The sequence below is a fragment of the Panthera uncia genome (assembly GCF_023721935.1).
Source record: "Panthera uncia isolate 11264 chromosome B3 unlocalized genomic scaffold, Puncia_PCG_1.0 HiC_scaffold_1, whole genome shotgun sequence".
In the NCBI taxonomy this organism is placed as follows: domain Eukaryota; kingdom Metazoa; phylum Chordata; class Mammalia; order Carnivora; family Felidae; genus Panthera; species Panthera uncia.
In genome coordinates this window covers 131,847,470-131,859,003 of record NW_026057582.1, presented here as the reverse complement: position 1 = coordinate 131,859,003, position 11,534 = coordinate 131,847,470, and the positions used below count along the sequence as shown (strand labels likewise).

The 11,534-nt window shown below is 49.9% G+C and overlaps 1 protein-coding gene across 1 annotated transcript in view; it reads right to left on the bottom strand.

The window, feature by feature from the left end:
* Window positions 1–2,157: 2,157 nt before the first annotated feature.
* FAM174B (family with sequence similarity 174 member B) overlaps window positions 2,158–11,534 on the bottom strand; it is a gene marked incomplete at its 5' end in the record, with an annotated part of 34,148 nt that continues 24,771 nt past the window's right edge. The window contains one exon of the mRNA XM_049614159.1: window positions 2,158–2,492. Within this exon, the coding sequence (XP_049470116.1) occupies window positions 2,489–2,492 (4 nt within the window). The remainder of the gene's footprint in view (window positions 2,493–11,534) is intronic.

The following is an 11,534-nucleotide window of genomic DNA, read 5'->3' as shown; positions in this document are numbered from 1 at the left end:
TTAGGTGAGGTATCGGCCAACCCTGGGGGCCTCCTGCCGACTCTGGAACACGCCTCCTCTCTGCACCCCCAGCCCGGCCCCTCCCTGGGTGCCCACAGGACCCTACCCCACAGGAGACCCTCCGCCACGGCACCTTCCCTGCAGCCCTGCTGGGAGAAAGGACCGCCCCAGACGACTGCAGTGCAAGAGACGTGAAGAGCAGGGCAGACCGCCCCCCCCTCCCCCAGCTTCTCCAGAACGTCTAAGGACAGCACGTGAGGACGGAAGCAAAGAGCCAGCTTTCCTTCCTGGCGCTCACTCGGGCCGGCGGACCCAGCCTGGACTTGGCCCGTTCCTGCCCCTCCAAGCCAGGTAGGTAGTAGGAGGCAATAACAAGCCAGCACGTTCTGACACTCTCTTCTCTGGAGACACCCCCAAGATTCTCCAAAATCCCCGCGGCAGCTCCCAGGAAATGACCAGATGTGCCTACACGTACGTGCACAAACACCGCACGCCCGCCTCTCCCCAGCACCATTCCCGTTCTCAGCTTTTCCCTAAACCACCAGGACCAGGTGCTTCCCCCTTAGCCCCCCGCCTCTGCCCTCCTCCAGGCCTTGTGCCCGCGCCCCTGATCACCAGAAGGCACCTCGCTGGCCTCCGGCTTAGAAAACATCCAAAGCGACGCACGCATGGGTCATGCCAAAAGGGTCGTTTTTTGGTTTGTTTTTTTTTTAATTTTTTTTTTATTTAAGAGCCCGCAGTGCTGCAGCTCTGGAATTGGGAAGGTCATTCCTGGCGGCCACACCTGCCAGACCCGGCGGAAGGCACCTGGAAGGCGGCACCGGGGTTTCTGTGTAAGGCGGAAGAATCCGGCTTCCCCGCACAGGGTTCCAGTCCCAAGGTTCAGAGGGCACACAGCTGCTAGGCGCCGGTCCCACTGAGTCACCGCTCTGGCCCGCGAGTACCCTGTGGGGGGAGAGGTAAAGCAGGCCCGCCCCAGGGACAAACAGGGCGGAGAAGAGCAGGAGGAAAGTCAACAAAGGACATGCGAAAGAGGGAACAGAGGCACAGCTGGTTGTACAGGCAGGCTCTGCACCACACCCTTGCCCCAGCAGTCTCCCCAGACACCCCCCTCTCTCCTGCAGAGGCCATCGCACCGTCCCGATAGCCAGGGACTGGGGAAACCGTGGACCCCGCAGCACTGACGGCCCTTCTCTGGAAACTGAATAACCTGAGAACAGGCGAGTCAGAAACGGCTACGGAGTTTTCACCCACAGCGGTGGTACAGGCCATAAGCAGGCAAAGTGCACGAACCCTGCAGAATGCCAGAAGAGAGGGGATAAAAAACGCAAAACCCCTCTCCAGAGAGAACAGAATCCCAGAGCCCCAAAGGCACTGCTCAAGCAGCTAATCTCAACCTTGGGAAAAGAGCAAGACGGAAGGTCTCCATCCACCAGAGAGGTCAGCCCAAGGCCCTGTTTCCGGAAGCCAGCACATGTCTGGGCACACAGCTCTGAAACGAGCCAGCCCCCCCCCCCCCAAAACCCCTGATCCACACCTTCAGGAGGGGCCTTCCTGCTGTCACCTCCTGAGTCCCGGTGGGTGTCCGGTCCAGCCTGGCCTAGAACAACTTCAAACGTGGTCCCCGACACTGTGCCTTTTTCAGGCAACCAAATCCCCATCCCTCTGAATCACCACGGTGATTTTCTAAAATTACATTTCCAAGCCCCAACAGTGTAGAACAGGGCAGAGAAACACACGGAGGATGTTACTAACCAAAGGCTGCCTCGTGCTGTCTTTTCCTCCCAGAAAGGGAGAAGTTATTTCACATGTGCACACGCGTGTGCACACACATGTATGCATACACGCACATACATATAGGCTTTTCCCTGATACACAAAATTCTTTGTGAACTAGCTATGTCTAATTCTGCTGGACCCGTTTTTTGAAAAAGGAGAGAAAAGGAGCCACAAACACCAGTATATTTCTGCTAGGGCTGGCTGGCTCTAAACATTTCAACTTTGAACTTTCACATAGCTGTCACCAAAGGCCAGAACTTGGCCAAACCCAAAAGACCACTGAAGGGTCAGACGTCTAGAATGTCGTAGATCCAGGAGAGCAGAATATCAGAAATTAGAAGCTGAATATCCTCTAGGCTTTTTTTTTTTTTTTTTAGGTTCCTGTTAACTTCTGATCTCTTTACTTTTGTGAACAGTTGCCTTAAAGTTACTTTGTTTAAGTCAAAATGTTTCTATCCCTTGCCCCGTAGCAAGACAAAAACCCTCTTGAGGAAGACAGGGTGACATTTTAAAGGGGCATCTAGAGGGTAGTAGAGGCGACTCTCCTGCAGTGATATTCTGAGCTGATGTGCGACACACACAACTGTGCCAGAGTTTCATAGTGTTTGTTTTGGTTTCAACATCTCAGACAAGACAGCTTCCAGATCCTTCACATCCCAGGCTGCAGCTGACCAACGTTCCACAGGATGCCAACATGCTGGATATAGATTTTACCTAAAAGAAAAAGAAGAACCAGTCAATGCCCTCGGCAGAACCCTGCATCCATTCTGACCCTCACAGTCTCTACCCTATAGGTCACACTCACCCAACCACAGGACCTTTGAACATGCTATCTGGAAGGTAACTCCTTCCGTTCCTTCAGCTCCTCGCTCAGGATCCTAGCTCCCCATGCAGACCCCCTAGTACAGAGCTGCTTTTCTCCTTATACTTCTCCTTCCTAGCAGTGCTACTGGTGTTTACTCCAGGGCTCCACAAAATTTTTCTGTCGAAGTCCAGACAGTAAACATTTTCGACTTTGTGGGCCCTACATTCTCTGTGGCAACTACTCAACTCCACCCCTGTGGAACAAAAGCCACTGTGGATAATAGGAACATGCTTGAGCATGGCTGTGTTCCAATAAAACTTTATTTGTGGACACTGAGATTTTATTTGCAAATTTTTACAGGTCATGAAACGGTAGGCTTCTTTTAATTCTTTTTCAATCATAAAAAATCATTCTTGGCTCACGAGCTGTACCAAAACCAGGCAGACAGCCATATTTAGCCCATGGGCCATAGTTTGCAAATCCCTGGTTTATGCAATTATCTGATTCATGTCTGGCTCTTGCTTAGGCTGGGGGCCCCTTGTAGGCAAGACCCATGTCTGAGCTCACTCACCTTTAAACCCCCGGCACCAACCACAGTACCAGGAGTGAAAGAAAGCCTGGAACCTAAATCCACTCAAGACATCATCCGAAGAGACTCAGGAGAGGAGGGAAAATCTGTGAGGTCAGAGCCACCAATGTCCTCTGCTCATGTTTGATCATGGGCATCAAAAAATCATACATGTAAAAATAGTGGGGATTTAGGAGAATTTACAAAATAATGAATTTCTTTTCATAATGTTACATGACCCCAAATATAAATATTGCCATCATCATCAGGTAACTATTTTCTAAAAGATAACAAACATCCTATTTTTAGGAAATACACACTTAAGTATTTGCCAGAAAGGAACATGATATATGTAACTTACCCTCAAATGGTTCAGGAAAAAAAAAATCTGTTATGTACACACACACAGAGCCATCATAAGGTGACTGAGGTGAAATGTTATACCAGGAAAATTTGGGTAAAGAGTATACTATTTTGGGGAGCACCTGGGTGGCTCAGTCGGTTGAGCATCCAACTTCGGCTCAGGTGATGATTTCACAGAGACTTCAAGTCCCGCATTGGGCTCTGTGCTGACAGCTCAGAGCCTGGAGCCTGCTTCAGATTCTCTGTCTCCCTTGCTCTCTGCCCCTCCCCCACTTGAGTTTTGTCTCTCTCTCCAAAATAAACATTAACAAAAAAATGTTTTAAAAAAGAGTATACTATTTTTGTTTTTGCAACTTTTTTTAGGCTTGAAATTATTTAACAAAAACTTTCAAGAAAAAAAAAAAAAGCAGGGGCTCCTGGGTGGCTAAGTCGGTTAAGCATCTGAGTCTTGATTTCAGCTCAGGTTGTGATCTCACAGTTCACGACTTTGAGCCCCACACTGGGCTCTGTACTGACAGCACAGAGCCTGCTTGGGATTCTCCCTCTCCTCTCTCTCTCTACCTCACCCCCACTGTCTCTCTCAAATAAAAAATACACTTTTAAAAAAAGAAAAAACACAAAGATACACCCATATTGGCCACTAGGATACCCTACACAGCAGACTGGTGGGCAGAAAAGACAAGTGGCCACAGCCGTGTCCAATCTGTGCAGGGTGGCTTTTTTCCAGCATCCACATGCGCCCTCCACCCTTGGGCTGGGGACTGGGGGCTAATCTCCCCCAACTGACATCCACGGAGCCCAGATGCTCACCCCCACTCTACAGATGCAGCCTGAGGACCTCAGATGTAAAGACTCCTACCAGAGCTGCCCCCTCCCACAAGAGTCAGGCTACATCCACTGCAGGTTCGATGTAGGGGGACCAAGGGACTGGGGACCGAGCTTTCAAAGCTTCCAAAGACCAAGAACGGGACCCGAGTGAAGGGACTGGATTCCCAATGGCTCCACCGAAGCGGCCGTGCCTAGGAAGGGGAGCAGACTTGGGCGCTGGCCTGCCGAATCTGGGAGGAGCAGAGCATGAGGAGTCACAGAGGCACGGAGTTCACGTAGGGCACACAGGCCGGAGACTCACCTTCTGATCCGGGGACATACATCTCAGGGATGCCGCGAGACCACACCCAGGGTCGTCCGCCAGGCCCCTGTCTGTGCCCACGCCCCCGGGCAGCCGCGAACACCCCTGTGCTTATAGAATAAATGTGCTCGAAGGACGGGGCGGGCGCAGGGGGCCCCCCATGAATCACCACACTCTGCACAACTACTCAGCTCCTCCACAGCACAGTGGGACAGGGGGGAAAGGAAACAACAGAGTTTACACACACCTCCCGAGGGGAGCAGTCACCCTGGGTGCCTGCGATCGCCCTCAGGGGGGTCACCAGCTCTCCAGAAGGAGGCGAGCCCCATCACAAGTCTGGGCCGTGGGGTTGGCTTCAGACTCTCCGGTGACGCTGTGACTCAGGAAGCTCCAGGGGACCGTGGACACAGACACTAGGGCTCTCTGTTTCATCTCCCTGCCTCCCCAAGGCCATGCAGATTTGGGGTTCTCCCCCGGAGGGCCCCGTGGGGTGGGGGACAGGCTCACGGCTGCAGCTCCCCCAGCTCTCCCTCCACTCGCTCAAACCTGCACACATCACACATGCTGTCAACTCTCCCCCTCACTCCTCCCCGCCCCTCAGTCCGCCTTGGGGTGCTTCCTTTCAAACCCACCATGAGCTTCACCTCCTCTGGAAAGAGCTTCCTGCCCTGGCGAGGTAACCCTCCTGGCTGTCCACAGCACCCCGTTCTCTCCTCCCAGCGGTTCCCAGGTTTCTGGCTGTCGCTCCCAGTCTCAGTCTGCCCCAGTCTCAGCACAAGCTCCCGGGGCACAGGCCAGGTTCACTCAACCTCACTCACAGTGAATGGAATTAGCAGGCTCGCGAGCTGGACACACAGAGGTGGGGGACGCGCAGAGATTTCTAGAAGGACTCTCTCAGCCTCTTTCTCTCCCCCAGAACAGCCAAACTGCTAACAACACTCCTGCTTCATCAAGAAGAGAAACCCGAGAGAGTCTCAGAGCTGAGCTCCCCGCCCTCCCTGGCAGCTCCCTGAGAAGTAAAGACACATTTGGGCTCCATACCCCATGCTTATTCCTTTCAAACCTCCAAACATCCTGTGCAACGACACTGGGTTGTAACCATGTAACCATCCCGGAGAAGGAGAAGGGCGTGTCCCAACCTGTCTGTGTCCAGTGCTTTGTCTGTCAGCAGAAAAAAGCCCTTGGGGCACCTGGGTGGCTCAGCCAGTGAAGCATCCGGCTTACGGCTCAGGTCATGACCTCAGGGTTTGTGGGTTCAAGTCCTGCATGGGGCTCCGTGCTGACAGCTCAGGGCCTGGAGCCTGCTTCGGACTCTGTGTCTCCCTCTCTCACTGCCCACCCCCCTCAAGAATAAATAAACATTTTAAAGAAGAAGAGCCCTCAACACACAGGGTGTTGCATCTCTGCACCTGTGAGCACCCTAGCAGCCGACCTCTCCGCACAGCAGTCCAGGACACCTCAGGGAGGTGAGGCGAGGACCACCACTGCATGTCAACCGTGCTCCCGCTTTCATCCAGGACACCAACCACAGTAAGGAGTAACCAAACAACTTTTGGTGGCCAGCTTTTGCAAAAGCATTGCTAAGATTATTTGTGCTAGGTTTTGGGTTGTTTAGTGGGTTTTTTTTTTTCCTTTGTTCTTTTCACTTGATTCTTCTGTAGCCCTATAAGCTCTGGGGTGTGTGTGTGTGTGTGTGTGTGTGTGTGTGTGTGCGTGCGTGTGCACATGTGTGTAGGCAGGAGACAAGTCACATTCACTTAGCGGTAAATTTTCATCGCCACGCAAATTCCTGTTGGTATAGGTGCTCTGCTCAGAGACCTAAAACTCCAATCTTTTTACGGTGCATGATACCTTAGCGGAGGACTGCCCCCAGATGGCCAATACTGCTCTTCAAAGACACAGAAACGTCCCCTGACATGCCCGTCTTTCAGACAGGAGCTCAGCCTGTACAGAAGAGGGCTGGCAGAGCATCGTCCAAACAGGTAGGGGGGTGACCCCCTGCTGTTGTCTGAGGTCCAGGTAGGTTACTCCAGCATCCTCAGGGGAACCTGTGGGTCGCTGATTCCTTCCCGGCCTCAGAAGCTCACCATACCCCATCGTCCCTACAGCTGCCCACATGTTGACGCTCCTAACAGCTTCGTTCCTCACTCTAGAACCTTCGTTCCAGAAGACGAGAAAGCAGGGAACAGAAGGGGCATTTGAGCCCGACCTTCAAGAAGTCACTGCTCTGGGGCACCTGGGTGATTCAGTCCATTAAACATCTGACTTCAGCTCAGGCCATGATCTTACCGTCCATGAGTTTAAGCCCCGTACGGGCTCTGTGCTGACAGCTAGGAGCCTGGGGCCTGCTTCAGATTCTGTCTCCCTCCCTCTCTCTGCCTTTCCCCAACTCTCTCTCTCTCTCTCAAAAATAAGTAAACATTAAAAAAAATTTTTTTTTAAGTCACTACTCTGTGCTTAGCAACTTCCCTAAGGTGTCCAGGACTCTCAGCCCCAGGCTCAGTCTAGCACAAGTAAGTCAATCTGCTTTCTCCTGCTCCCAGCCTTGCCTCCAGGGGCCTCTTGCTGCAAACAGCCACCTAATGCCCTTTGTTCCAAAGACAAGATGCCAGGCACAGCGCCTGGCATCCCAGCGGAAAGCTCATGGCTTTCTAATGAGATTCCCACAGGAAGCTCTATTCACAAGAGGGTGGGAGGCGGGCACTTGTAGAATGCATGCCTGGATTCCCACAGGCCACATCTTTTCCAAACCTAAGAAGCAGAGGGATGTGGCACGCGAGCTTGGGCGGGAGGAGCAGTGGGTCTCCCCAGCTCCCAGCACCCACCTTTGCACCCCACGTGTCACAGCCGCCACTACCACCTACAGACAACCGGGAGGAAGGGTGGCACCTGCCTCGCCACCGGGGGACACGCCCAATGGGTGTCACAGGGGTCTCCTGTAGGAAAGTGGGGATGCACAAAGACCCAGAACATCAGCCACAGCCGCATGCCAGGCCAGCCAAGCTCAAAGCACACACAGCCGGGGTTCAAACGCCTTTGGAAACATGGAACCATTCCAAAACCCCAGGGTTCTCTGCACTCCGGTTAGCCGTCATTTATTTCTTCTAATTAGCCTTTTTAAGGACAGAACGGGGAACGCATTTCCACAGACTTTGTTTCCCTCCACACCCCCGCCCCATCTGGCCCTAAACACTGGAGGTCTTATCTCATGGACTTGAACATCCCAGTTGCCCAGGAGCCTAAAAAGAGGGCTACGCACAGAAGTCAGGAAGCCCTGGCCGCCTTCTCTCCATTTCCTGCCGGGATGATGCGGCCAGGCTCTGCGTCCCACAATGCCATCAAAGAACAGCACGTGTAATAGTATGGACCAAGTTACTGCCTCACTGCCCTCGGCACCGACAACACGATTTTCCTCTTTGCAGTCACTCATAAAATAACCCAAGGTCATAATTCAGCTGCATCGATTTAAATGCAGTCTGTTTCCCAGAGGGAACCCCAATATTTCGCTGAGCTAGGTCTAAACAGGAAAGACAAGTACCTGTGAAGAGATTATCAGGGGCAGACAGAGAAGTTCTCAAAAAACACTAACCCGAACATAAAACTGGTCTTAAAATTCGTGTTCTTTCAAACTTATTGACCTATAAAGTTGTTTGTAACATTCCATCCAGGTGGAAAACTGTTCCAAAGCAGCACGTGTAACACGGTCTTACTTCTACAAAAAAAGAAAATTCACAGATATGTACTCACACACACTCTAGTGGTTACCGTTAAGTAGTGAGATTACAGAAATTTTATTTTTCCTTTCTCTTCTCTGTAATGTGCATAGCATACATGACATCTGTAATAAGGAAAGCTGTCACTCTCAGTCTTCCTAAATGGTCGGTCATCTCTGGGCCTGAGGGCTAGAGCAGTCTTGTGTCTGGTGACCAAGCTCCAAGTTCGCTCACATCCTGGTATCATTTCAACCACAAACAACACAACCAGGAGCTGCTTGAAGTTCGACAGACAGGAGGATAGTGCATGGTGATGAGGAAAGCCTGCGGGAGGCAGCTAAAGTAGATTGTTACAGAATAAACACTGGGGCGCCGGGGTGGCTCAGTTGGTTACATGTCTGACTCTTGATCTCAGCTAAGATCTTGATCTCAGGGTCATGTGTTCAAGCCCCATGTTGGGCTGAAAAACACAAAAAAAAGAAAGAAAGAAAAGAATGAAAAGGGGACCATGTCTACACGATTCAAAGATTAAAAAGATAGTAAGAGAATGCTGTGAGCAACGTTAGGACAATAATTTGAAAACTTGGATGAAGTGGAAAAAATCCCAGAAATACGACCCATATCAAAACTAACCCAAGAGGAAACAAAGACTATGTAGTCCTATCACTGTTCAAAGGACTGAACATCAATAGGTTTTTTTTTTGTTTTTTTTTTTACTCTTTGCACACAGAAAACATCAGGATCCGGTGAGTTTCAGCATGTTCTACTAAACATTTAGGAAACAAATATTTCTAATCTGATACAAACTGTTCCAGAGACACAGCAAATAAGGAACCTACCCTACCTTGCTTTATAAGGAAAACGTGTCTTACTAGTAAAACATTTACCAAAGCCTGACAAAGATATCACAAAGTAGGAAAAGGACAAAGCAATCTTGGTCACTCAGACAACCAAAGAAAGCCCTAAATAACTATCATCAAAGCGACGTGCATGACAGGATAACACAACGACAATCAAGCTCCTTTTGTTGCACAGACGCCAAGTTGGTTTAATATCAGAAAAATCTAACACAATTTCATCACCTTAACAGATGGAAGGTTAATAAACAGTATGACTGACCCTCTCAACAGAGCTAGAAAAGGCATTAAAATAAAATTTGACATTAGCAAACTAGGGACAGCGGGAACCTTTGCAGGAAAGAAATTCTACGAAACCCCACAGCTGCCACCACTCTCAGTGGTCAGCATGGAAAGCACACACTTTAAGGTCAAGAATAATGCAGAATGTCTATCGCTTCTATTTAACAATGATTTAGAGGCAGAGGCGCCTGGGCGGCTCAGTCCGTTAAGCGTGTGACTCTTGATTTTGGCTCAGGTCGTGATCTCACAGTTCAGGAGACCAAGCCCCGAGTGGGGTCTGTGCTTGGGATTCTCTCTCTCCCTCTCTCTCTCTGCCCCCCCCGCTCATGCTCTCTCTCTCTCAAAATAAATAAAGAAATATCTTTTTAAAAAGTCACCACGTGCTGAGGGGCCCCATGTACTGCTGTGTCATGTGGAGCTGGAGCCACCCGCTATGAAAGTGGCCAATGACCTACTCCAGAGCATATGCTCTGAGACCCTGTGTCTTTTTTTTTTTTATTTTATTTTATGTTTGTTTATTTTTGAGAGAGAGAGAGAGAGCACGAGCTGGGGAGGGGCAGAGAGAGAGAGGGAGACACAGAATCCGAAGCAGGCTCCAGGCTCCGAGCTGTCAGCACAGAGCCCAACATGGGGCTTGAACTCAGGAACAAGGAGATCATGACCTGAGCCAAAGTTGGATGCTCAACAGACTGAGCCATCCAGGCGCCCCTCAGACCCAGTTTTTCACCTGTTCTTGCCCTTGAAACAAACCAGGGTGCATACTCAGACTTTCGTAAAAGCAAACGTGAGGCTCCCGGGTGGCTCAGTCGGTTGAGCATCCGACTTCGGCTCAGGTCATGATCTCATAGTTTATGAGTTCGAACCTCGAGTCGGGCTCTGTGCACACAGCTTGGAGCCTGGAGTCTGCTTCAAGTTCTGTGTGTGTCTCTCTCTCTGCCCCTCTCCCCTGCTCACACGTGCTCTTTCTCTCAAAAATAAACATTAAAAAAAAATGTATTACCTGTTACCTAACACCTACCAGGGGGTTCAATTTAATCATCTGCTTTTAGAAACAAAACCACTATGCCGAAGACATACCTGCCTTCCTACGTTTACTGCAGCATTATTTATGACAGCCGAGACATGGAAACAACCAAAGTGTCCATGGACAGATGAAAAGATAAAGAAAATGTAGTGGGTATATATATATGTAATGGAATATTATTCATCATAAAAAAGAAGGAAATCTTGCCATTTGCAACAACATGGATGGACCTTGAGGGCATTATGCTAAGTGAAATACGCCAGACAGCGAAAGACGAATACAACATGATCTTCCTCATATGTGGAATCTCAAAAAAAACACCATACTCATAAGAAAAAGAGACCAGATTTGTAGTTAGCAGAGGTGGAGGGTTGGGGGTGGGGGACTCGGGTGGAGATGGTCAAAGGTGCAAGCATCCAGTTAAGAGATAATACATACTGGGGATGGCTGTGGCTAACACTGCCTTATGGTGTACCTGGAAATTGCTAACGAAGTACCAATGTCAATTCAGCACGTACGGTCAGCCTAGAAGAGGCACTTGCTCCATTGTTTGAAGTACTAAGATGAGCCATGGAATTTTCTTAATCTGACAGTGGTTTCAATACTTCTTTTCATGATACCAGACACAATACCAATCCAGCAGTCTTTAAGCCACAATAATACTTGTGTACATGTGCTCAGGAAAGGGCCCCTTTGGGGATGCCTGGGTGGCTCAGTGGTGAAGCATCCTACTCTTGGTTTCAGCTCAGGTCATGATGTCACAGTTCATGGGTTCGAGCCCCACATTGGGCTCTGCACTTAAGAATGCAGAGCCTGCTTGGGATTCTCTGTCTCTCCTTCTCTCTCTGCCCCTCCCCTGCTCACCCTCTCCTTCTCTCTCTCTCAAAATAAACATTTTTAAAAAATGTTAAAAAAAATAAAAGAAAGAAAGGGCCCCTTTTCCTACCTTACACTAAAGTCCAAGCCTAAAGATAGACTATCTGGACAGATTGATTGATGTATTTCTTTGTTAGGG